The following is a 26247-nucleotide window of genomic DNA, read 5'->3' as shown; positions in this document are numbered from 1 at the left end:
GAGCATCCCACCAAGCCCCAGCTCCCCCCTCCACCCTATCCCCGTAACCCTGCATTTACCATGGCTAACCACCTTACCTAAATATCCCTGGACACAATGGACCATTTAACATGACCAATCCACCCTAACCTGCACATCTGTGAATTGTGGGAGGAAACCAGAGCACCCAGAGGAAACCCACATAGACACGGGGAGAGTGTGCAAACTCCACAGAGACAGTCACCCGAGGCTGGAATTGATCCAGGGTCCCTGGCACTGTGAGGCAACAGTGCTAACCACTGAGCCATCATGCCGCCCATGGCTGTGTTATGAAGCCACACCAAACCTTTCAACCTGAAAGGGTGTTACCAGCAATCCACGGTAGTTCCATGGCACCATTAATGGTTTAATTGAAATTTATATCCCATCAGCTGCTATGGTGCCATTTTCCCCTGGACAATACCCTAGGTTACTAGCCCAGCGACATTGGGATTATTCTCCGAGTCCACAAAACTGCTGCATCAGAGAGTCCATTCATGAAAAGAACATTCTTGCATTCATTCTACATTTGCCCTTTTTAGGTTGATCCTTCTTTTCCTTGTCCTGTGTTTTAACCTGATGTCCTACACTTACCTCTTTCACACTTTGTATGCCTTCAGACAATCATGTCTTCCGCCTCCTTTCAGGTTCAAGTTCTGTTCCCTCGTAACTTAAATCTTTTGACACATGAACTCTGATCTCACACAGGTTAGGGGTCAAGTTGAATAACTTCTGTGATGCCCCATCAAGTAATCGCAGGCCAAGTCCAAATCGGCTTAGATGGAAAACAAGGCTCCCTGAACAAAATTTGCCTTGACCTCAGATGAGTGACCTACAGCAGCAGGGTAACATTTCCAATTGCTGCCCTGTAGCCTCTGTCAACAACATTGCAAATTGAATAGCAGCCAAAGGGGTCTGTTGGGTGCTGTATTGATACAGCTGAACTCTGTCTACAGAGAGGCTCCTGCAGATCAAGGAATCTTTCTCCAATCTGTCAGGGTCAAATTTGAACCCAGGTTACAAGATGAAAGGTCAATATCCAGTCCATGACACAAAGATGAGCACTACAATCAGGTGGCGATGTTACCATTTGAAAGGATGCTTTATTTTGGAAGAACAAGGGAAGTCAAGGGAGCTTTGTGTGTTCTTCTGCCATTTATACATGGGGTGCTAAAGCCATCCCATCACCCATGCCCATTTCTTCCAGTGAACTGTCCACACAGCACTGTTCAATGAAGCAGTGAATTATGCTCAGACTGTTGTAGCAGACAATCCAGGGTAACTTTACCTCACTCTGTGGAAATACTATAGACCTGTAAAGGGGGGGTGAGAGGTCTGAAGATAGACGGAGAAAATGGGATTTACACGTCAGTGTTTGGAAGGATGGCACGTGATTTGATTGAAATGTGAAAATTTGAAAAGGGCTTGATAAGATGTGTGTGTTTTCTGTTTCTGGAGAATCAGGAACATGAAGGCACTGTCTCAGTGTTGAACATTTCAGAGTAAGATGAGAAGTTTCTTCACTCAGTTGTGAAAATTTGGAATTCCCTGCCCCAGAGAGTTGCGAACGCTTCATCATTGAATGTGATTAAGGATGATGTAGGCAAATATTTTGGAACCAGAGAGATACAGGGAGGGATTGGACAGTGGAGTTCAAGCCAATGAACATCCATGAGTGTGTTAAATAGTGCAGAATGCCCAGTGGCCCATGTAGTCTATGACAATTAATTCATGTTCTTTACTCTCTCCAACTATCCCTCACCAATTGGCACTAAGGCTTGGAATTTAAGTGTGTGGCTGTTAATGTTTGGCTTACTCCTCACAGCTAATCACTTTAATGCTTCGTTCCAATGAGTGGACTATTGGGAGATGTTTGACAGATTGAAACAGATTATAATATATTTGGTTATCATCAGCTTTTATGCAAAGCTTAGTCACATATTTGTTAGATGGCCCGTAGACTTTACCGAATGGCAAGAGTCAGCAATGGTTTTCCAGTGGATCCAGTCAAATGGTATCATTTCCCAGGGTTGGGATTAGAGGATGTAACCTTTCTAACTCTGGGAGTTGGAATGAACTTCTGGGACATCGTGAGTCCGACACTGGTGCAGGAGGCATTATGCCGGTGCTCCTCACCTGTGGCTCAGTGTAACACTCCCATCTGATGAGTCACAGGGTTCAGGGTTCAAATCTTACTCCGAGCCTTGAGCCCAAAATCAAGGGCAACACTTCACTGTAGTACTGAAAGGGGCGCTATATTGGCCGAGGTGATTTGGATGAGGCATTAAACGTAGGCTCCATCTGCCCACTCAAATCAGTGCGAAAGATCCCCTGGCAATATTTCGGAGAGTAGCAGTTGAGTTCTCCCAGTGCCCTAATCAATATTTATCCCTCAATCAGCATTGATGATCTAGTCATAATCACAACAGTTTTCAGGCGCTTGCTGTGTGCAAATTGATGGTCAGGTTTCCTGCAATACTGATCATGTTTCAGAAGTCTTTTATTGGCTGAAAAGTGCTTGGAGAGATCTGGCAGCTGTGAAAGTTGCTATTTAAATGCAAGTCTTTTCCTCCCAAAGGTGGGAGGACTTTGAAGATCATAGTTGAGTGCGTACCTTATGCCCACAAAATGACTGCATGGCATTGAATCAGGCTAATTGTGGGTATTCTCAGTCTGTAACATGCAGTCGATGTACCTGATTGTTGGTACTAGCATGTTCTTTTGTTCTGTTTTTGTTGGTTTGCTCTAAATTACTTCGGTTATTGACTGACCTCTCTTTATCCAGTCGAGATCTTGCAGAATGTGCTGTCTCAGAGCTTTGGAGGTGCTATCGGGCAGCAGTCATCAGGCAGTGCAGACCAGGAGGGAATCACTGGACACGTATCCTTACCCAGAAGGGCCGAGACATTTGGAGGCTTCGACAGCCATCAGATGAGTGCCACGAAAAGTAAGTTAGTATTATATCAGCAGCTGTTTTAAAAAGAGAGTTTTGTGTCTACCATCGAAGCAAGATTGAGTTAAATAGAAATCTTGCCCTTGGATCTTTACAATGCTCCAACTGAGTTAATCTCAATCGATCAACATTGGAATTGCTATAGTGAGTCCATGTTTAAGGATGAGAGAAAGTAGCAGTTGTTAGTCATTATCAAATGCCATTTCTTAGGATATGTATTTATATAAATAATAAATGAGAACTGGATCAAACTTGATTCCGATCTCCTTAGAATTTCCTTCCAATTTAGGTGCTCACATAACGAATAACCACTATAGCAGGGATGGAGTGAGGATGGGTGTTTGCTTTTAGATAGCCTGGTGGTGGTTAGAACTGGAGCCTAACCTTTCCTCATTTCAATAAGCTTTTATTCACAAAAATACACAGTACGAGGAATCCTCTCCAAACCCAACCAGTGCATTTTCAGACTGCTCCTTTTCACAGGGCAGAGGTGAATTTCCCAGTGAGGGTCCATTGCCCGAATATAATTAAACACTTCATTCCGATACCAGGTAAAAGGCTCTCCTGGCATAGTGGTGGTGTCCCAGTTCAAGTCCTACCTGTCATAGAAGTACATCATGTTCTGAACAGATTGGTTTAAAACCAAATTTACATGACATTTAATAAGAGTAGATGAGGAACCAGTTCCATGGCACAAGTCAACTCTTTCATTTTGGGAAATCATTGACAGCAAAAGCGCTCTTATTTGGTGCTGGGTTTCACATTCCAGGCATGAGATGAGCCTCCCCTGACGTTTGGTGTTGAGCTGTCCCTTTCCAGTTATTGCATCACATTTTTTTTCCTGACTTTGTAACTTTTAAAGTACATGTTCTTGTTCTGTTAATATTTTCATTTTGGAATTCATTAGAACGAAATAAATTTGCCAACCAGAGGAAGGGTGGATACACGTTCCACCTGAATCCTTGTCCTCATCCTCAGATTGCGTCCATTGGCTCACTCCACCTCCTTACAGTAATTGCTTTTCTGCCTGTGGTGCACTCCTCTACATCACTGGCAGAAACATTCCCCACTTTGGAACTCTCTTCCCAAGTCCATCTGACCTTAGGACTCCACCAACTCCAAACTTTGTCTCTTTGACTCTGCCTTTCCTTGGTTGCATATGGGGAAGCTGGATAAACAGATGAGGGAGAAAGAAACAGATGGTGATGCTTTTAGGGTGGGATGGAGCAAGGTGCAGCGGGTGTGCAATGGAGTGGACTAATCGACCCAAACATTCCATTTCTACGCTCTTAAGTTCTTTGCAATGTAATTCCTTTGATTTTTACTCAACATCCACATGTCCCACAACCCAGAGAAAGCAGACACCGGTTTTGTTATGTGAATTTCTTTGTGATCAGTTACTGAACGCTAAACTGTAGCATCTTTACTTGCAGGCGGAGAAAAGGATGAAGTAGAAGATGGGCAGGACCTTCGCAGGACAGAATCAGACAGTGTTTTAAAAAAGGTAAATGACGCTCAGCAAAACATCATGCAAACAGAGCTCTCTATAACTTCAGCAAGAGACTAGAGAGAGCTCCTGATATTCAGGCCCATGTTTCGTCCTCAGCTAACGTCAGTCAACAGTAGGGAGAGCAATACCAGAGATTTCATTAAATGTGAACTTGTACATCAATGGCCCTTCTCACCCATCTCTTTGAATTTCTAATTGATTTCTAAAAAATGAAAATCAAAACAAAAGCTTCTTTTATTCAGCCTGGGTTGTTTCTGGTTATCCTCAAAATTAATCTTCAATTCCTGTAGACATCAGGGCAATTCTGAAATGTTGGTCACTCATTGACAAATTTCTCTGGTTATGGGATTGTCATACTTTGTGGTTAGTGTGCCCTCTGATGGTTAGTTTCTTTGGCTGAATCTTGCCACAAGATGGGTACACCACAGAGGTAGGGAGTTGGTTGACTGGGCAGCACATTTATGATGCAGAGCAATACCAGCAGCATGGGTTCAATTCTTGCACTTGGAAATGGTGGGTATAGATGATCAATGTCGTCAACATTAGGTTTGGCTCTTCTCAAATTTAGGGGCGAGAACAAACATTAATGCAAAGAATGTCAACAACAGGTAATGTGGCAATATAGGTGAGCAAACCTACTCCATTCAGACATGATGCAGCAACTTTGATCAATTGACATGGACTAATCATACAAACCTCCATTGACATCTCTTTCAAGTATTGTCCGCATTTTGAGAAAATTCCTCTTTAAGGAAAACAAACAGAAATTTAGGCAACCGCAGTACCTCATGAAGCTTAAATGTTTTCAGTTAATTCCCACAACTAATTTATTCCGTTTAACCGTGAAATGCTGCAGGCTTCTTTTATGTTTGTGTTTTACTGATGTCATTACTTGGTGGAATATATTTTCTTCAGTTTGTGCTTCAGGTTTCTCCTTATCTAACCTGTCCAGACCACTCATAATCTTGAAACCTTCTATCAAATTTCTTCTCAGCCTTCTCCTTTCCAAAAAAAATAATCCTAACTTCTCCAATCTATCTTTATATCTGAAATTTCTCATCCTTGGAGCCATTCTCCTAAACCCATTCTCTGCTCCACTAAGACGAGGTGATGGCCTAGTAGTATTAATGCTAGAGTATTAATCCAGAGACCCAGATAATGATCTGAGGACCCAAGTTCAAATCCCACTGCAGCAAGTGGTGGAATTTGAATTCAATAAAAATCTCCAATAAAGAGTATAATAATGACCATGAATCCATTGTCAATTATGGGGAAAAAACATCTGATTCACTAATGTACTTTAGGGAAGGAAGCTGCCATTCTTACCTGGTCTGGTCTACACGTGACTCCAGACCCACGGCAATGTGGTTGACTCTTAACTGCCCTGTATTTATGTATTGTCAGTTGTACCTAGGTACAGTGCAAAGTAGATAATGTCACCGCATTCCAGCACCATCTTGGATTACATAATAAATTACTGAGTACATTGTATAAATGGTAAAACACTGAATAAATTAATATTAAATTGATATTATTAAAACTGAAACAGCTTCAGAAGTTCATCTTCCCACCTCCTTAGACTTCACCTTCCCTGCTCCTCCAGTCACTGCCATGTACCACTGACCCTGGAGGCCTGGCAACATTCTTCTTTCCTGCCCCCATCAGTGACGTCGCTTATTATGAATGATATCAGCCTGGCTTCTATATTTTTAATAAAAACCAGGATGGGAGGATTGCCCATGAGGGGAGGTTATTCATAATGAGCTCTCCTTTAGAACAATCAGAGGTGATCTCATTGAAGCATTCGAAACATTTACAGGTTATTTCTGAGTGGACACGGAGAGGTTCTTCCTCCAGCTGGAGAGTTTAAAACTCAAGCATAGTCTCAGGATTCAGGGTACTATTATCATCTTATTCTGTCTCCTTTGCTGCAAATAGTTGACATGTTAGTTTTTAAAAATCTTCCTTTCAGCACGTGTCAGAGAACAATCTCCTTCTGAAAATTATAGTTTTAATACAGTCGAAAGCACAATGGATTTTGCCAACAGAGAGATCAGATCCGAAATAGAAACAGAAATGATGGAGAAATTCAGCAGGTCTGGCAGCATGTGTGGAGAGGGGGAGAGAGAGAAAGAGAGAGAGACAGTTAATGTTTCAAGTTCAATGTGATCTTCTTTGGAGCAAATATCAGGACAAATAGGGTGGCACGGTGGCTCAGTGGTTAGCACTGCTGCCTCATAGCAGCAGGGTCCCGGGTTCAATTCCAGCCTTGGACAACTGTCTGTGTGGAGTCGTGGGTTTCCTCCAAGTGCTCTAGTTTCCTCCCACAGTCCAAACATGTGCAGGTCAGGTGAATTGGCCATGCTAAATTGCCCATAGTGTTAGGTGCATTAGTCAGAAGGAGGTGGGTCTGGGTGGGTTACTCTTCGGAGGGTCGGTGTGGACTTGTTGGGCTGAAGGGCCTGTTTCCACACTGTAGGGAATCTAATCTAATCTAAAAATTATATCCGATTCAAACTGCTGACAATGTTTTTCTCTCTCTGCAGATTCTTGCTAACCTGTTGACTCTCCCAGCACTTTGTTTTAATTTCAGATATTTGAGATATCAGAGCAGACTCTCTTGAGCCATCAACCCCGTCAAAATACCATTGCACGTTACTTTTCTGTTAGGTCACTCGCAGAAACAGAACAGAGTTAAAAACTGGTTTGTAACTCACCAGAAGGTGTAAAATATCAGTGTTAGCGGTAAACTCTGTGTTCCCGTTAGTCTGTGTGTATCTTAAACTGCCAATATTAACACTTGCAGGTGTTCTGATTTCAGATTATTCCACCAATTAGACAACAGCGAGTCAAAAAGCAGGAATTAAAACAGAATAATGGTGTAAATTCTCAGCAGGTCTGATAGCATCTGTGCAGTAAGAGAACCAGAGCCAACTTTCCAGATCTGATGAACTGGAGAGTAGTGTGAGCAAAACAAGGTTTCAAACCCAGTACAGGGTGAAATAAAGCAAACGGGAGGTGAAGGATAGACAAAAAGGGAATGTCTATGGTTAACAGGAATACGGGAGTGACTTAGTGACAACGGGACAATGGCCCATCTAAAATGACGCAGAATTTCTTCTCGGAGAGTAGTGAACTTGTGGAATTCTTTCCCACAGAGGGCTGCTGAAGCTAGGTCACTAAGTATAGTTAAGGCTGAGATGGACAGATTTTTAACCAATAAGTGAATCAAGGGTTATGGGATGTGTGCAGGAAGGTAGAGTCGAGCATTATCAGATCAGCCATGATCTTATTGAATGATGGAGCAGACTCGATGAGCTGAATGGCCTCCCTCTGTACCTACATTTCATGGTCTTATGGTGTAAATCAGAAGGGAGAATAGTGGAGCAGTTGAGGAAAACAAAAATGGGTCCAGACGATCACAAAGTGGCAAAGGCAGAAGCATAGGGTCTGGAAAGAATGGGATTAATTATCAGTTTAAATTGTTGACACCCCAATTATGAATCCGGGAGGTTGTAATGTGTGCAGTCAGAAAAGACAAGGTGTTGTTCCTTGAATTTCCATTCAATTTCACTGGAACGGTGTAAAAGCAGAAGTTCAAATCTCAAGCGGCTAAAGAATTAAAGCAGCAAAAAGAGCTTTCCAATGCCCACAAAATTCCCAGGTACCAGCACCTTTGAAAACTTATCCATTGCTCCAGTTCAATATCCCACCCTTTGGAAATTGCCTGATTTAAACTCTCATAGGGAAAGGAATCCTTCCAAAACATACTGAAAAGTTTGATCATCAGTGACTCTGTGATGTTTGCTGAATAATTCAGTCAGCCTTCCTCTCTGTCTGTTCTCACTTCCTCCACCTGGCTGCATTTACATGAAGAAGTGCACCCTTCTATCCTGGAGCTCCCCAGTCAGCCCAGCTCATAACCACACACTGTGAGAAGCATGTGCAAACTGTGTCATGAATCAGGAAACAAACTCTTGCCATGTCATCTCTGCCGTTAAGATCACCTCTTACCTTGCATCCCACTGATGTGCTGGCCACTGCTAAGACAGTGGTTGGTGGGCAGCAGAAGGAAAACTGATTGGCATTTACTTCAGACTGAAGCTCTAAAACTTCAGAACCCAAACATGAGAGAGGCTTAACTTCACTGTGTTGACAAATCATGTCTCTGCTGAAAATGTGTTGCTGGAAAAGCGCAGCAGGTCAGGCAGCATCCAAGGAACAGGAGAATCGACGTTTCGGGCATAAGCCCTTTATGCCCGAAACGTCGATTCTCCTGTTCCTTGGATGCTGCCTGACCTGCTGCGCTTTTCCAGCAATACATTTTCAGCTCTGATCTGCAGCCCTCACTTTCTCTCAAAAATCAGGTCTCTGGCAATGATTTTGCATGTTGTAGCAGTATTCTGGTCATTTTTATTTTGAGATTTTGCCCCAGTGATAACCTGATTACATGTCTTATCCATGTTTTGTTTTTAATAGGGACTGACGGCGAATCTGATCCTGCCAATTAGAAAGAATGAGGTAAGGCTGATATTTTTAAATAAACCAAAGGTGTATTTAGACAAAGAAATGAAATTGTTCAACTGGGAGTTACGTAATGTATTGGTGTCACAATATCCTCAGCAGAAAGCCAAATGTGAATTCACTATTTCTGTAAACCAACAGTCAGTCATTTTTACATTGTGTTGATTTCACCTCCAGCCTCAGGGTAAAGTTGGGGTCCCAGGTTCCACAGTCACCAACTATCCTTCAATGATTCAACTAAATGAGCTAGTCCCTATCCACTTGGAAACTTTGTTTGTCATCTGATCCAGTGGTTCCCAACTTTTAAGTAACATGACACATTTCAATGAGATTGAAAATTCTCCGCCCACTATTTTCAGCTGAATTAATTGCTCATAAATGTCATATTTGCTTGCATTTACTATGGTTACAGTCTTACTAGAGAGGTTTGCAACATAGTGCATACAACAAACCAGAGGAAGGATCAGATGCATTAATGTTTCAGATCCGTTCAACAAAATACTGCAACTCATGCACAGAGTTTAATGAATTGTAATTTTAATTGGATAGAACATTGTTTAAGATGGAAGAACGTTTGTGTTACATTAGTTTTCAGTACTTTTATCCAAAGTTTCACGGCACACTCAGTCAGTTCTCACAGCATGCTGGTTGAAAATCACTGACCTAATGAAGCCCAGTCCATGCCAACATCAATTAAACCAACATGGCGGCACAGTGGTTAGCACTGCTGCCTCACAGCGCCAGAGACCCGGGTTCAATTCCCGCCTCAGGCGACTGACTGTGTGGAGTTTGCACGTTCTCCCTGTGTCTGCGTGGGTTTCCTCCGGGTGCTCCGGTTTCCTCCCACAGTCCAAAGATGTGCAGGTAAGGTGAATTGGCCATGCTAAATTGCCCGTAGTGTTAGGTAAGGGGTAAATGTAAGGGTATGGGTGGGTTGCGCTTCGGTGGGTTGGTGTGGACTTGTTGGACCGAAGGGCCTGTTTCCACACTGTAATGTAATCTAAAATCTAATCTAATCTAACAGGTATATTTAGATTTTAAAAACTGAAACTGTTCATCTGAGGGTTGTGTAATGTAATGGTGCCTCAGTACCCCGAAAGGAAAGCCAAGTATGAACTCTCCATTTCTGTAGAAAAGAAATCATCATTTTTACTTGCTTGTTGGTTTTGCTCCCAATCTCTGGGTAAAGTTGGGGATGTAGATGACTGTGGATGTTTTTGTTTCCTGTGGTGGTTTACAGTGTTTCCTTGTTGCTTTGTGTCAGTAGGATGTGGGGGATTTTTCAGAGCCCAATCTTCATGTCCCAGCTGAAATCCATAGCCAACATGCATCCCAACTCCAGAAAACGCAGGGGATTACATCGGAACTGTTACAGTGGCCTTCCAAGAGCTACAGCAGCTTCGATTAGCAGGAACTAGTTTAAATAATCTGGAAGAAGTTAGTGAAAGGTCAATAAGAACACTTTTTACTTAAAAGCTGCCCTTGGAGAGTCTTGATAACTTATCAAATCTTTTCTCAAAATAATATAATTTATTTGGTTTAGGTGGGGAAACGATTCATTCAATCTGACCCCTTATCCCAACCAGTGTAGTTTGGGTGTTTAAAGGGGACACGTGCTCAAGGTGTTTTTGTTCAACCACATTGCCAAGTCTTTATAAACTAGGACTATGCCCCCCAAAGCATGGGGTCACAACCTAAAGTGGGGAGCAGGTTCTGAGGCGGCAGTGGCAGTGTCCCACAGGGCCCCTCCCAGCAGTCAATTCTCACTGAGGGGGTCACAGTCATTTTCAGTCATTCTCAAATTGGGTTCATAGTGGGAAAAGGTTTGGAGCTCTGGATTAGGTTCTGATTTTGAAGCCAGATTCTCTCTCACTCTCACATATGCTCTCTTTCACACTCACGCACACACGGACTCTCTTGCATACCCACACACACACTGGGTTTAATGTTAGTGCCTGAGGGAAGAGCATTGTTTTTAAAAATGCCTGTTGCTGTTTCACTTGACATGATGTGTTTCTCTTTCAGTATGTGCTTCAGAAGGTGCTGAGCCTGCAGCAGTTGTTGCTTGGATTACAGGTACGTATCTCATCTTTATTCCCTTTAATAGTCATTTTTAAACTTCTGAGAACTAACTGGGAACTAGCACAGAAGCTATACAACATTGTGATGTGCATTTGCCCCTTTGTTGTCTTCCATCTGTTTCTCGTAACAGATAGAGAGCATGGAAACAGACCCTTCGGTTCAACTCATCCATACCAACCACACTTCCCAAACTAAACTAGTCCCACTTGCCTGCATTTGGCCCAAACCCCTCTGAACCTTTCCTATCCATGTACCTGTTCAAGTGTCTCTTAAATGTTGTAACTGTACCCGCATCTATCACTTCCTCTGGTAAGCTCATTCTACATATGAACCACCCTGTTGCCCACACCTAGTTGGCCTTGAGAAGGTGACGGTGAGCTGCCTTCTTGAATCACTGCAGTCCATGTGCTGTACGTAGACCCACAGTGCTGTTAGGGAGGGGATTCCAGGATTTTGACCCAATGACAGTGAAGGGACGGCGATATATTTCTTAGGATGGTGAGTGACATGGAGAGGAACTTGCAGGTAGTGATTTTCTATGTATCTGCTGCCCTTCTCCTTCAGGATGGAAGTGGTCATGGATTTGGAAGATGCTGCCAAAGAGATCTTGGCGAGCTACTACAATGCATCTTGTAGCTGGTACACACTGTTTTCAATGTACTAGTGGTGGAGGATGTCATTGCTTAAGTTGGTGGATGGGCTGATAAACGGGCTGCTTTGGGGTTTTTTTTGTGGCTGGTCCAGTTAAGTTTGTGGTCAATGACAACCCCCACAAAATGCTGATTGTGAAGGATTCAGTGACGGTAATGCAGTCAAATGCATTATGGTAATGGTTAGATTTTCCCTTGTTGGTGATGGCTATTGCCTGGCATGTGTGTGTGCCATAAATGTTACTTGTTACTTCTTTGCCCAAGCCTGAATGTTGTCCATCTCTTGCTGAATGTGAGTGTAGACTGCTTCGGAAAGGGAGGAGGTCTGAATGGGACCGGACATCAATTGTTCCCATTTCAGCTGGAGGGAAGGTCATTAACAAAGCAGCTGAGGATACTCTTTATCCAGTATCAACTGATGCACATTTTTGATGAGGTGCTCGAGCTCTTGCTAATTATCCCTCCCTGACCCAGGGATACTAAGACCAACACTATAGTTCCCTAGCTGCAGACTGTAGGCTCTTCAGAGACACAGAGCCATGCAGCATGGATACAACCAGTCCACGCCAAACATAATCCCAAACAAAACTAGTCCCACCTGCCTACTCCTGGCCCATATCCCTCCAAACCTTTCCTATTCATGTATCTATCCAAATGTCTTTTAAACGTTTAATTGTACCAACATCCACCACTTCCTCAGGAAGTTTATTCCACATGCGATGCACCCTCTGTATAAAAAAATTGCCAACTTAAGTCTTTTTTAAATCTCTCTCCTCCTCACCTTAAAAATGTGTCCCCCTAGTCTGGAAATCCCCCATCCTTTGGAAAAGGCAACTACCATTCACTCTATCTATACTCATTATTTTGTAAACTTCTGTCAGGTCGCCTCTCAACCTCCTACGCTCCAGTGAAAGAAGGCCAAGCCTATCCAGCCTTTCTTTATAACTCAAACCTTCCATACCCAGCAACATCCTGGTCAATCTGTTCTGAACCCTCTCCAACTTAATAATATCCTACCCATAACTGGGCGAACATAATTCCAGCACTGCATTAGGTGATGCATTTGCCCATTGAGCTGGTGAGGGAGATTGCTGTGTGCTTAATGAAATGAATGAAGATGAGTTGGTCATTGAAGAGCATTTTCAGAGGAAGTGAACAGTAGCTGAAGGAAGATGAGATCAGGTTTTCCTCAGTCCGGATCTCTCGATTGTTCCAACAGTGCCCTCTACTGTCCAGTATTAAATTAGCAGTTTTTTTCATCAGTTGATCATCAATGTTTCCAACCAGTGCCCCTGCATGAGGCGTACTCACCACCCGCGCAAGTTCTGCTACTAAAACGCAATGTTTCTGACCCAAGCAATGTGCATAGTTTGATTTCAATTGGACTTCTAGGGATAAGATCTAAAATGATTAAACCACTGACGTAGCAACTAAAGTGCACATGCTGTCCGCCATAGGATAAGGAAGGGATCGCAGAAACAGGCAGCTACAATGGCTGCACCACTTCGTTCCATTACAGTGTGGGCACTCAGTGATGGCACCAGTAACACTGACTTCCTGTACAACTGTTTCAGCAGGAAATGCACCATTTCAGCATTGGGATTGACCTTTATGTACCTAACATAAAGGCAAATCTACTTTTTATTTTAGAGAAATCTTGGGGGGAGGTGGGGGGCAAGTTCCATACTATCAGGAAAGATGATTGTGAATTTACTGATTTGTTGTAAAGCCCTACTGGAGTCACAAATGCCCTTTAGGGAAGGAAATCTGCCATCCTTACAAGAGCCAGACCCAGACCCATAATCATGTCATTGACTCTTGGCAATCCTATTCAATGGATCGTAGAATTATAGAATCCCTGCAGTGAAGGTAGGGCCCATTTGGCCCATCAAGTCAGGGCCGTCTCTCCAAAGAGCCTCCCACCGATAACTCTGCATTTCCCATGGCTAATTCACCTAGCCTGCACATCTTCAGACTGTGGGAGGAAATCACATAGACATGGGGAGAACGTGCAAATGCCACACAGATGTCTGAGGGTGGAATTGAACCCAGGTTCCTGGTGTTGTGAGGCAGCAGTGCTAACCACTGAGCCACCATGCCTAGCAAGCTGCTCAGCCTTTTCAAACTAGGAATGGCAAATGTACGAGAACTTTTTAACGGCCCAATTTGAAAGGAATCCTGTGCAACACAGCTTAGGGCCAACTGGGGCAGCATTTGCTCCAAAATTCCCCAAATGTGCATGAATACTAATCATAGTCATAGAGATGTACAGCAAGGAAACAGACCCTTTGGCCCAACTCGTCCATGATATCCCATCCCAATCTGTTTCCACCTGCCAATATTATTACGTATTTCCCTCCTCCCACTCTGAGGGTGTTTTTAATGACTGCTGTGTTCCAGCTCCACAGCACAAAACCCCTTCAGACAGTTTCTGATGTTTCTTGCATTTAATAATCACTCTTACTCTGGCTCCTGACAGGCTGTCGTGGTGCAACAGGATTCGTTCATCGAGGACCAGAAGCAAGCGACGAGTGAGAGGAGTGAGCGCTTGACGCGGTCATCTTTACGGCCGAGCTCCCTGATCGAGCAGGAGAAGCAACGAAGTTTGGAGAAACACCGTCAGGAGCTGGCCAACCTGAAACGGCAGCAGGCACTGCACCTGGAGGAGAAGAAGAAATGGGAACGGGAGTGGGAGATGAAGGAGAAGGATCTGACTGAGCGGGAGGCCAAAGTGTCGCTGCAAGATGCTGAGACAGCAAGGTTACAGAAGGAAGTGGAAAAGCAGAGGGAGGAGCTTCAGTTGAGGAAGGAGGAGTATCAGCAGGATCTGGAGAGGCTGAGGACAGCACAGAAGCAGCTCGACAAGGAGAAAGAGCAGCTAAAGAGGATGGAAGAGCTGATCACTCATCAAAGGCAGAGCCGCCTGACACACTCGGATTCCCTCAGTTCACAGGTACAAGTTTTTGCTGTACGCTCAATAACACTATCTGATAAAAACATTGGGTGGATGTGTATGGGTGGGGTTGGAAGGGGGAAGAGTGAAAATACACAAGCAGAGCCACATAATATCCAGTCCACTGTCCCTGCTTCTTGTTAGTTAGCTGTATGGAGCTCAGTGGCTCTGGCTTCAAGTCCCAATGCAGAGCTTGTTGGCTATGGAAGGGGGACATTCATAATGTAGTCACCCTGTTAATCCTTCCAGCTCACCCACGAGAGAAAGGTGTGTATGAAGATACAAACCAAACAAACAGTTCTGTGTTTTAGAATTTCTGGTCATGCTAAAAGATTCCAAATCCACATTATTGGACACAGCATGCACATTGATCTGTTGCATCTGGCCTGAATCCATTTAACTTGGCAAACATTGGCAAAGGTCAAGCTTTAAGGACTATAATAACACGTGACAGCATCTGCTGGAACTGAAGGGTAAACCCAGCACTGCCCGATACGTTTTGCATTCAGTTGCTAGTTGCTGGCATCCTCACAATGAGACCTTATCCTGTTATGGGGCCGGTTTCCATCGGTGTACCGATGATAGCCAGCTGAGATTCACCATCATCTTCAATCCACATATTTCTACAGTTGCATATCAGTAAAAGCAAGAAGCTGACTTAAATGGGAGAATTCTTCCACTTTGGCAGATCATTCAGCTTTATGGGTCAATGCTGGTGTTAATGATCCACAAATCCTCTCCCGCGCTATTTCATCGCACCCGGTCAACATGTCCTTCTGTTTCTTCTTCATTTGTGTCCAACTGCTCCTTTAATGCAGTTGCACTCATTGCCTCAACTACCCCTATTAGCAGCAAGTTCTGCTTGATCCCAACTGGTTGGTCCAGCTCTACTCAACCACCCAGTACTTAGGTGAAACCACAGGCCCACAAGCTATTTGACCCAGACCTCAATATCATTCTAAATCCATTACTAAGATCACATTCTTCTGCCTCTTTCTAATCTTATCCATTTCCACCCCAACTCACACCCAACATCCAAGCTTTCATTAACATCCAATTGGGATTCACCAGTGTGCTCCCACCTTAAAACCCTATCTCTTCATCCGGAGCTCACTGAAGATGTTACCTAGTATAGAGACGAAACATCTGAAAATGAACCTTCCAGCTCAGTGAGCAAACCTACATCCAGAACCCTAGCTCTTCCTTGATCAAGTCATCAACTGGTGTAAAACCCCACTTCTGTCCCCCACAAAGTTCTGCTTATTCATGCCTCCGACCCATCCCTCCATGGTCTGACTCCTTGGTACCTTTGCCAGCCCTACCTCCCTGCTCGTGGCAGTTGTTCTCTGTCTCCAGTCTGCTGTGCTCTACTGTGGCTGAGTGCAGCAGTGCTTCAGACATTAACAACCTCAATTCACTGAGGTTCTTTGCATCTACTGGTCCCTGTGTAGGAAAAAAAAGCTTCTTAACTCATCCAGTTTAATATTATGTAAAATATTTGTGTGAAAGTTTTACTCCACCTCCAGATTATTTCCACCATTACCATCAGTTGTGCACCCTGTTAGCCCACAGCCCAAGTCACATACCAGGCTAACAAGACCTTAATCTCAACAATGGTTTTGCAATTTCTTTCTAGATGCATTTAGATACAAATGTGAAACCTTTACAAAGCGACCATTAACCTTTGGTGAAATTCTGGTGTGACACCAGAGACTTTCAAGAAGAAAACTAAAGCCTCTAAATGTTTTCAATATGTCGTGTCCAAAGTGACATAGATGATTCATTCAAGCTGCCCATGTTTTTGGCTGTTCCCATTCATGTTATCTTCCTTGGTTATTCTGATAGCTCTTGTGAGCAAAGTTACCTGCCCATTGTGGCTTAGCCATACCGGGCCAGGCCCAGGTCTTAGCCATACCGGGCCAGGCCCAGGTCTTAGCCATACCGGGCCAGGCCCAGGTCTTAGCCATACCGGGCCAGGCCCAGGTCTTAGCTATACCGGGCCAGGCCCAAGTCTGTGCTGCTGCTTTAGGCAAGGCCTGATGTCACAACTGGACTGACCATTTCTAAAGTTGGGAGGGGTTTAGAAACCTGTGAACAAGGAGTAGGCCATTCAGCCCCTCATGCCAATTTTTTTATCATTCAGTAAGATGTGGTTGATCTGATGACCCCACATTCATGCCTAATCCAGATAACATTTTACCACTTTGCTACTAAGGAGCTATACACTAGTGCCTTCAAAGTATTCAAAGACTCTGCTTCTACCACCTTTTTGGGGGAAAGAATTCCAAGGACCAACAACCTTCTCTGAGGAAAGCCAATATTCTCATCGCAGACTTTTAAACAGCAAAACCTAGTTCTCGATTCTCCCATAAGGGGAAACATCCACTCCACATCTACCCTGTCCAAATCCTGCAGGATCTTGGGTTTCAATCAAGTCACCTCTTGTTCTTAACTCCCCTGGATGCAAGTAAAGCCTGTCCAACATTCCCTCTTTAGACAACTGACCCATCGCAGGTATTAGGTCTGGTAGTGTTCACATTGCTCCCAACACGATTATATCCTTTCTTTAAGGTAGCCAGAGCTATACACAGTACTCCAGGTAGGATCTCCCCAGTGTTCTGTATCACTGAAGCATTAACATTCTGCTTTGTGTTCAATTCCATTCACAATAAATGACAGCATTCCATTAAGTTTCCTTATGATTAAAGGAGCTGACAGGGTAGGTAAGGATTCTCCAGAAGCTGTCTTCCTAATGGAGAGCTCAGAACGAGGGAATGTAACCTGAAACTCTGAGTGAGGTGGTTTGAGGATATACAAAGCATTTCATAAATGTGAAGCTCACCCAAAAAAATGGTGGGGGTCTGGTTTTGGGAAACCTAAGAGCTAATTGAAAATTTCAAATCTGAAATTGATGTATTTTTATTAGATTGGGGATTTGAAGGTTACAGGGCCAAACTAGGTAAATGGAGTTAAGGTCCTGATTAACCATAATCCAATTGAGTCATAGAATAGACTCAGTGGGTTGCATGGCATCCTCCTCCTTCTTTACCCCAATGCAAAACCCATCTGGTTCAAAAGAGAATCAGATTTTTTTTCAAACCTACCGACACTTGCTGTATGAGCTGATATGGAGAAGGGACATGTGGATGAGGCAAACAGCCAGCAAAGTGTGTCCAGCGACCCAGCCAGTGTCTGGTTTCCTGGTCAAAGGGTTAGTACCTTCAACCGTGATCAGCAAAAACTGACTCGGCAAAGAAAGTTGTGCTCATTTCAAGTTCCGTAATTTCCAACTTTCTCGTTCCCCTATCCTAGTCTTCAGATCGAGAGGTTGTGACGCCAATTGGCCCTCTGACCGAGGGATCCTCAAGCTCAACAAAGCTGTTTGGCTGTAATTCGTTAAACCAGGAACATTCGGAGGCACACCTTATGAAGAGGGATGTGGAGACTTCTCCCAGCCCGACTTGGAAAGACTCCACACAAAGCAATGCCAAGAACCTCACAAGTCAACCACGAAACACCACAAATTCAACCAGCAACCCACTGCCACCACGGTTACTCAAGCTCGCGAAACCAAAGGAGAAGAAATCCAAACACCGTAAGGGCAAAGGTCACCGCTCTGGGAACTTACCACCCGAATACAATCCAGGTGTGGTATGGTCAACGCTTGGTTAACCTGGGGTAGGGTGTTGTGTTGACTTATGAGATTGGCTCTTGAAATAGCATTTGATGTGTTGTAAGGTTAAAGACACTTACTGTTTAAAACCTTTGAGTCAGCCAGTCCTAGCTGGAATGGTCTCAGGCTTTTGGGCCTCAAGGCTCCATCTTTCGTCAGATTTGGGGATCGAGGGGGGAGTTGCCAGCACAGGGTGTGAGGTTACCAATTTGCGGGATTATCTGGGGAGTCTCCAGGAGGTCAGCGTTAATCTCCAGAACACAACGGCAAGGTAACACACAGGAAACAGCTTGTACATATTTACCCTTTATATTTCTTAGCTCATAAAGTATGAATTCTTAACAAACTGTTTAATTGAGTGGCACACTGTCTCAGTGGTTAGCAGTGCTGCCTCACAATGCCAGGGACCTGAGTTCAATTCCAGCCTTGGGCGACTTGCTGTGTGCCGCATTCTCCCCGTATCTGTGTGGGTTTCCTCTGAGTGTTCCAGTTTCCTCCCACTATCCAAAAATGTGCAGGTCAGGTGAATTGGCCATGCTAAATTGCCCGTAGTGTTCAGGGATGTATAAGTCAGGTGCATTAATCAGGGGTAAATGTAGGGGAATGGGCCTGAGTAGGTTGCTCTTTGGAGGGTCGGTGTGGACTTGTTGGGCCGAAGGGCTTGTTTCCACACTGTAGGGATTCTGTTCTGTTCTAAAGACAGGAAGGTTGCCAAAGGTGTTACAGTAATGCAATTTCCTAAATTGAGGCAATTGTATAAAATTTTGATTCGGTGCCCCTGGGATGTTTTGTACAGTTTTGGTCTGCTTACCTCGGTATACTTGTCATAGACTGGAGTGCAATGGAGATTCATTAGATTAATTTCATGGGATTGACCCATGAAGAGTGATTGCAAAGACTGGGTCTGTATGGAGTTTAGAAGAATGAAAGGCGATCTCATTGAAAAGTACAACGTTCCACACAGGGCCAGACAGGAGGACATCCAGCAAGAGTGTTTTTCCCGGTTGTGGGGGTGCAGGGAGTGGGGTGCACAATGAGGTGCTGATATCCCGATTCAAGGGCAAATTTCAGAAAGAGGAGCCTGCATTTTCGGTCTGAAATGATGACTTGTTTCTTCACTCAGTGGGTAGCAAATGTATAGAATCCTGTAGTCCAAAGATCTTGGAGTATGTTCATGTCATTGAGTATGTTCATGATCAAGATCAGCACATTGCCAGATGTTAGAGAAATCAAGAGATATGGCATAATGTGGAGGAAAGTAGTACTAAGAGAAAACAGCCATGGTCTTAATGGATAACGGAGCAAAAATCAATGGCCTACTCTTAATTGTTCTTACGTTGCTTTCTGACTATCTGAATGTACTTTACCTTCATGGGCACATGTGCCATGCAAGCATACATGAACTATATGTACATGCATATACCGTGTGTATATCAAGCAGCACAGTGGCTCAGTGTTCAGCACTGCTGCCTCAGAGTGCCAGGGACCCAGGTTCAATTCCAGCCTTTGTACTGTATGTGTGTGTGGAGTTTGCATGTTCTCCCCGTGTCTGCATGGATTTCCACAGAGTGTTCCAGTTTCCTCTCACAGTCCAAAGATGTGCCAGTTTGGTGGGTTGGCCATGCTAACTGTGGGATTACAGGGATAGGATGGGGGGCTGGATTTGGGTGGGATGCACCTTGGAGGGTTAGTGCAGACTCGAATGTTCTCTTTCCATGCTGAAGGGATCCTATTATTTTCTCTATGTATTAAAAATACGTTGTATGTGTAAATTCTACACACTTAGAAAACAGTTATTATAAACAAAATATGTATATTTCTCAGATGTCCTACCAACAGCAGACAGCTCAGCACTGAATAAAACAGCACCAGATAAAAAGCACCCTGCAACTGAACTTCTGGGCAATGAAGAGGTTTTCTACTGCTGATCTTTCCTGCTTTAGAGACTGTGTGGAGATTTGGGGCTGGAGGAGGGTGAGGGAGAGGATAAGGACTCCCCTCAGCCATGTGACTGTCTACAGGATGTGTGATATCCACACTGTCTTCCCCGTTGCTCTCTGATGGTGGTATTGATGGGACTGCGTGCTGAAATAATAAAAATAGATACGTATTAAGTTGGTACATCAATCTCTCTCTCTGCGTAACAAAACAATTGATTGAGAAATGCTGTCCAAAAGGCAAGGCGAGGAAACATCTGGTTGATTTAAAACCCAGCAAGAGCTTGTTGGAAATTGATGCAGTTTAAATCAGAGCAGTGAAACAAAAGTTTGATATTTCTTGAAATGTTGCGGTCTTCTGAGGCATTGTGTTGTCACTGGCGTTCAGTGCTGTTCTAAAAAGGGAATTTGAGTCAAACTCTTAACTCAGCTTCATCCCACAACTGCCATCACTGGTGACTGCTAAGTTGTCACCAGGAGCTTGGCTCCTGAGGCACCTCCTTCCAATGCAGCCTTTTGGCGAGCGTCTGCCTCTGGAATGTTTCTGTTTTACACCAGTCCAACCCTGTAAGAGCATTTGATCAAAACCCTTTTCTCCAGAGCCATTCTCAACACTTTGCTCACCTCTTGCATTATTTCTGGCCTTATTGACTTGGGAGATGGTTGGTCAGGGGCGAGTCAATTTTTAAATATACCCTTCCGAAAATATCCAGCCATTCTTTCAGTGACTAAACAAACCACTTACTGAAATGGGAGAGAATATGAAGATTGCAGGATGGGAGAGATTAATTTGCCAGCTAGTTGATTCACTTCAAATTTCTGGCATAGTAGTGTGTATTCTGCGCCATCAATCTATGTTGTAAATAAAATTGCAGTGAGTGCAATGGTTTTTAATTTGTGCATTTCTCCCATTTGAGGGAGAGAAAGGTTCATCCCTGAGATTTCCTTTTCCTTCAAACATGTTAATATTTAAATCTTATGGGGTAGAAATTGTCAAATATCGGTGTAAAATTAAATTCTGAATGTAAAATGTTTTTAAGAGCAAGAACTGTAAAGCTACAAAGGTGGAATTAATGCACGATGGTTTATACTTGATTTTTTTTCTATTGCTTTAAGTTCCATTCTACTAGAATGTTAATTGGGATATTTTAATTGTTTTTATGTAGATCATCTCATAATTTTTAAAATCAATAGTGTCTTCTTTTGGATGGCCTGCATATGATTTGATGAGGAAACACAGTGTGTAGGGCACTAATTTTTCACCTGGAACCTGGGTTCAGATGCAGCCTGGACTGAAAGGGGGTCAAAGATACTTGGGTCAGCATTGACAAGCCTGATGTGGAATGAGTTTGGATAGTCTTTGTCCAGTCCGCACCACACAACTATCTGTAATTTGGCACTAACTATGAAATCTCACGCACAAGGTGGGGGTGGGGGAGGGGTCAAAGGCACACGTACAGAAAATGGAGACATGATACATTGGGGTTTTACAGGGGTACTTCAGATGTAAGTCAAAGAAAGCCTTACTCTCACTTATTTGTTCACACCAGTTTCCCAAAACGGGGCTAAGTTCCACGCCATTATCTTCACTCACTCACTGAGCACAGATTCACCCATTATTACTGAGCACAACAGTTTTCCAGTACACCTCGTCAAGGAACACCAGGCAGTTTCCTCAAAACCCTTTGTTGATGCTAATGTTGAGAGGGATCTGTCCATCTACAGGGATAAGAAAGTCCCTTTTGATTCACAGTCAGAGGGATAGTTTGCAGTGTTTAACTATAGAGGGAGCACAAAATTGATCCCATTTACCTTTTACTCCTGATACCTCCAACCTGCTGCAAGGTCCCATTCCAGAAAAGGAGGGAAGAGTCCAACTCAAACCAGGGTCAGAGTGAGGTGGAGAGGTGCCCCTGATCAGTTGCTGTTGGTACCTCAGATGATTGTTGACTTGTAAAGAGTTTAGGAATCAATGGTCCATTTTCTTGTTAGCAATGTACAAACAGGAGGTGGCCATTCAGCCCATTGAACCTGGTCTGTTACAAATAGAATATGGATGCTCTGTATCTTAACTCCACTTGATTCCTTAACCCTTAATGTACCATTGCCTCACAAGAATCAATGTCTTGAATCCAAGACCCATTCCATATGAGACAAGGCCAGCTTGAAAGGCAGCATCATCTCCAGAGTGTGGTCTGTGGCCGTGAAGCACTTTAAAGAAACAAAAACTTGTTTTTTTTTGTAAATCATGTACACTGTTGTCAGCTTTCATACTACTTTAATCAGAAGACAATCACAATTCCATGGCCTGTGCTGTATATTGTGGATTCCAAATGCACACGTCAGGGAAAGAAACAAAGTGGAGTTTTAATGCAAGATGCTATTTCGGTTATGTTTTGGACTTGCTCCTGCCCAAGAGAAAAGGGCTGCATTTTACCAAAGGCAGAACTCAAAACCAGGGAGAATACAACCACTGTACATGGCTTTGAAAGCTTCTATCATTTCCTGTGGTCCAGATTTGATTTAACAATCTTAAGAGCTGCTATTAATTTTATAATTTTTTTAACAAAAGTATATAGTGTTCCCCTTCAGGTTTTTGCCAATAGCTGTGGTAATTGGTGTTTATTTTGACAGGGCGATGTGTGTTGATACATTGCTGAGGCTGTCCGTACATTATCAAGGGCAGCCCTGACCCAACCACATCAGAAATGTCGAGAATGAAGGTTTCTCTGAGGAAACCCCATTCACGGCAAGGCTTTGTAGGATCCATGTGAACCCTGCCAAAAGAAAACCCGAAATTATTTGAATGTGGTATTTCTGATCACTTTGAGGACAGAGTAATGTCTTTTGGTGGGACCCAGGTTTCATGGCCTTTGAATATCTCTAAGTGATCATCTCTTTCTTGTCCAAATGGGGGTTTATTATGCAGACCTTTGACCATGACAGGTAGCATGCCCAATTCACCTTTGGCTTGGTCAGATATTAGTGTATGGACATTCCCCCTACTGTTCACTGCAGGCATCAGCAGTAAATGATCTTCCTTACATCTCACCCCCTTCTATCACCACTCTGAACATTTCTACCACGGTCACACCTCTGACCTCCAATACAGAGAGAACCGTTTTAAAGATAAATGTATTCCTCAGGGTTTGGCAATACAGAGTGACAAGACATTAGAGCAGCATGGGGGTGACACAATAAAGATGATCATCCTGCATGGGACAGTCTGGGCTGTTAACCTCCCAAGAACTTTGTAAAAGTGGGTTACACCAGCGGAATTGGGCAATACAGTTTATCTTATTGGAGAGTAACAAAACTATTCAAGCTCCTGCTTGATTTCCTGATCGCTGGGAGGATGGGAATGGGTGCTAGTCAATCCCACTAGATTTAAGTTTTAAGATTTGCATGTGACTTGTGTTCTGTTCTAACACTCATGACTTCAAGGAGTTTAGTTTGTCTTTCAGGGGTCAGGAGAATAGTGTCGGCCATTATACCAACATTTAAATCTGAAACTGGAAATATCCATGTTAGGACACAGTATCCAAAAAGAGAGGGATTTATTTCATAGGTAAACTTTTACGTTAATAAGGAGGTACCCATGGGTACAATTACATCTGTCTTCTCCTGAGAGAGACACTCCTCAAATTACCCTTTTCCCTTGTACCCTATCTATTTTTTCAACACTGTTGAGTGTGTCTGACTGTTGAAATAACACAGGCAGGAAAATAACAGTAAAATATTAGCCATTAGAGAGAACACACAAAGGAATTTAGCCCCAGAAATGTTATTTCAAGTTTATTTTTACTTTTTTTAAATGGACATGAGATTTTATTTAAGTTTTGAAACCCTTACATTTTGGAATTTTACATCCTTGGAGAACATTTGTTGAGTTAATTTTTACTGAGTGTTGAATGCCGCTCTCTGTAGTACTGTAAGCTTGAAAGATGCACACCACCCTCCTCACAATCCCATCTATAATTTTGGACCATCACCCAGTTCCTGCAGAGCTAACAACACTGAGAAGACATGAAAGGCAGGCAAGATTTTAACTCACTCAGTAAGTATTCACCTGCAGAGTTAATATTGGGCTCATTGTATTCCTAGAAAAAGGTGAGATCTCGGGGACGCTGTCTACCCAGATGGGTTTCAAACTTCTAGATCTTTCCTGAGCTAGCGGGTATAAAACCTCGCTGACAAAGACAGAGAATCGCGGACCATTCACCCAGTGCTACTTAAACAGGGCTCTGTGCTTTAAGCAGCCAACCACCAATCCCAACCGACCATGCCCAGTTTCTCCACACCATTTCAAATTGCTTGATTACAGACCCACCTGCCTTGTACTGAAAACATTTATGCACTAACTGAATAATGGACATGCTCAGGATGTCTCTCAAGCATTTTATATACCTCTCTGCTTTCAAAAAAAAAATTCCTGAGGATAAACAAAAAAAGATCTACTTGCACCAAGGTACACCTTGTATTTTTCTTGATTCTGTGTACAAAAAAAATAATTATAAGGATGAAAACCTAATTATTTTATCTATGATGTAATTACTGTATAAAAGTGGAAACTGTAAACATAGTTACATTTCAGTAATGTTGCTGTGATCTCCAGTAGCTTTTTTGTAATTAAACTTTTATTTATCATTTTCCCCTTATAGATTATCAGCCAATGTAAATTTCTTTCCCCCACAATAAACAGTTACACCATAGATTTATTCGAAGGCGTTTGTGCTTTTGTTATTGTCTTTTCACTCACTCACTCCCTCAGTGACAAGGACCAATATTTAACAGCAGGTGGCAGCAATGAGTTGCATCTATTCCTCAGGAAGGGACAGATTGTTTTGTTACAATTAGGTATTAATGTAATTGTTTAACAGAGTAACAGATCCCAAAGCAAGAGGGATACTGACTAAAGCTTTATACGATTTGAGCTATAGGGAGAAGTTGATTAGGCTAGGGCTGTTTTCCCTGGAGTGTCGGAGGCTGAGGGGTGACCTTATGGAGGTGTTTAAAATCATGAGGGGCATGGATAGGATAAATACCCTGGGGTGGGGGAGTCCAGTACTAGGGGGCATAGGTTTAGGGTGAGAGGGGAAAGATATAAAAGAGACCTAAGGGGCAACTTTTTCATGCAGAGGGTGGTACGTGTATGGAATGAACTGCCAGAGGAAGTGGTGAAGGCTGGTACAATTGCAACATTTAAGAGGCATTTGGATGGGTATATGAATAGGAAGGGTTTGGAGGGATAAGGGCCGGGTGCTGGCAGGTTGGGATAACTGGTCAGCATAGATGAGTTGGACTGATGGGTCTGTTTCTGTGCTGTACATCTCTATGTTAAGGAGAGATTTGTTTGGATTCCTTTGCAGGATAGGCTCAGGAATGTGTCAGTCCCAATTCCTCTATAGGCCTCACCCCAGCTGACTACTGGATTCACCTCTAACCCCATCTTCCATTCAGCCAAAGCAGCTATGGACAAAAAGATCCAGCATTGCCTCCATTGTACTAGTACAGCCTTTGGCCTCCAGATGAAAAGGGTGTTCGAGGACAACAACATTAGATATGACACCAAGAACATGGTATATAGAGCTGTGATGGTTCCCACCCTCCTATTTGGAACTGAGACATAGACTGACTACAGCAGACACTTCAAGGTACTGGAGCAGTACCACCAACGGTGCCTGCTCAAGGTCCTGTGAATCCACTGGCAAGACAGACACACCAACCCCAGCATCGAGGCACTAACCCAAACCCCGATCGGTGCAATGGGCTAGGTGCGTCGTCCGTATGAACAACATGAGACACCCCCCCCCCCCCCCCCCCCCCCCAAACAGGTACTCTACTCCCAGCTCCAAAGATGCAGGTAAGCCCCTCTGTCCCTGAGGGGCAGAGGACGTTCCTCAGGGATACCCTCAAGGCCTCATTGGGGAAGTGTGGCATTCCCACC

General features: G+C 43.5%; 1 protein-coding gene across 6 annotated transcripts in view; it reads left to right on the top strand.

Moving 5' to 3' along the window:
• Positions 1 to 25018, top strand: part of LOC122540917 (A-kinase anchor protein 13-like) — a 417382-nt gene extending 392364 nt beyond the window's left edge. For all 6 annotated transcript variants that reach the window (XM_043677213.2, XM_043677212.2, XM_087981477.1 and 3 more), the window contains 7 exons: positions 2804 to 2965; positions 4405 to 4475; positions 8961 to 9002; positions 11031 to 11081; positions 14217 to 14690; positions 18003 to 18336; positions 20188 to 25018. In XM_043677213.2, the coding sequence (XP_043533148.2) occupies positions 2804 to 2965; positions 4405 to 4475; positions 8961 to 9002; positions 11031 to 11081; positions 14217 to 14690; positions 18003 to 18336; positions 20188 to 20291 (1238 nt within the window). In that variant the 3' untranslated portion in view covers positions 20292 to 25018. The remainder of the gene's footprint in view (positions 1 to 2803; positions 2966 to 4404; positions 4476 to 8960; positions 9003 to 11030; positions 11082 to 14216; positions 14691 to 18002; positions 18337 to 20187) is intronic.
• The last annotated feature ends 1229 nt before the right edge of the window (positions 25019 to 26247 follow it).

This window comes from Chiloscyllium plagiosum, unplaced genomic scaffold (assembly GCF_037043375.1).
Source record: "Chiloscyllium plagiosum isolate Xiang-an unplaced genomic scaffold, Cpla_swu_hap1 HiC_scaffold_39, whole genome shotgun sequence".
Lineage (NCBI taxonomy): Eukaryota > Metazoa > Chordata > Chondrichthyes > Orectolobiformes > Hemiscylliidae > Chiloscyllium > Chiloscyllium plagiosum.
The sequence above is the reverse complement of the archived record's forward strand: the minus strand, read 5'-3'. Positions and strand labels throughout refer to the sequence as shown.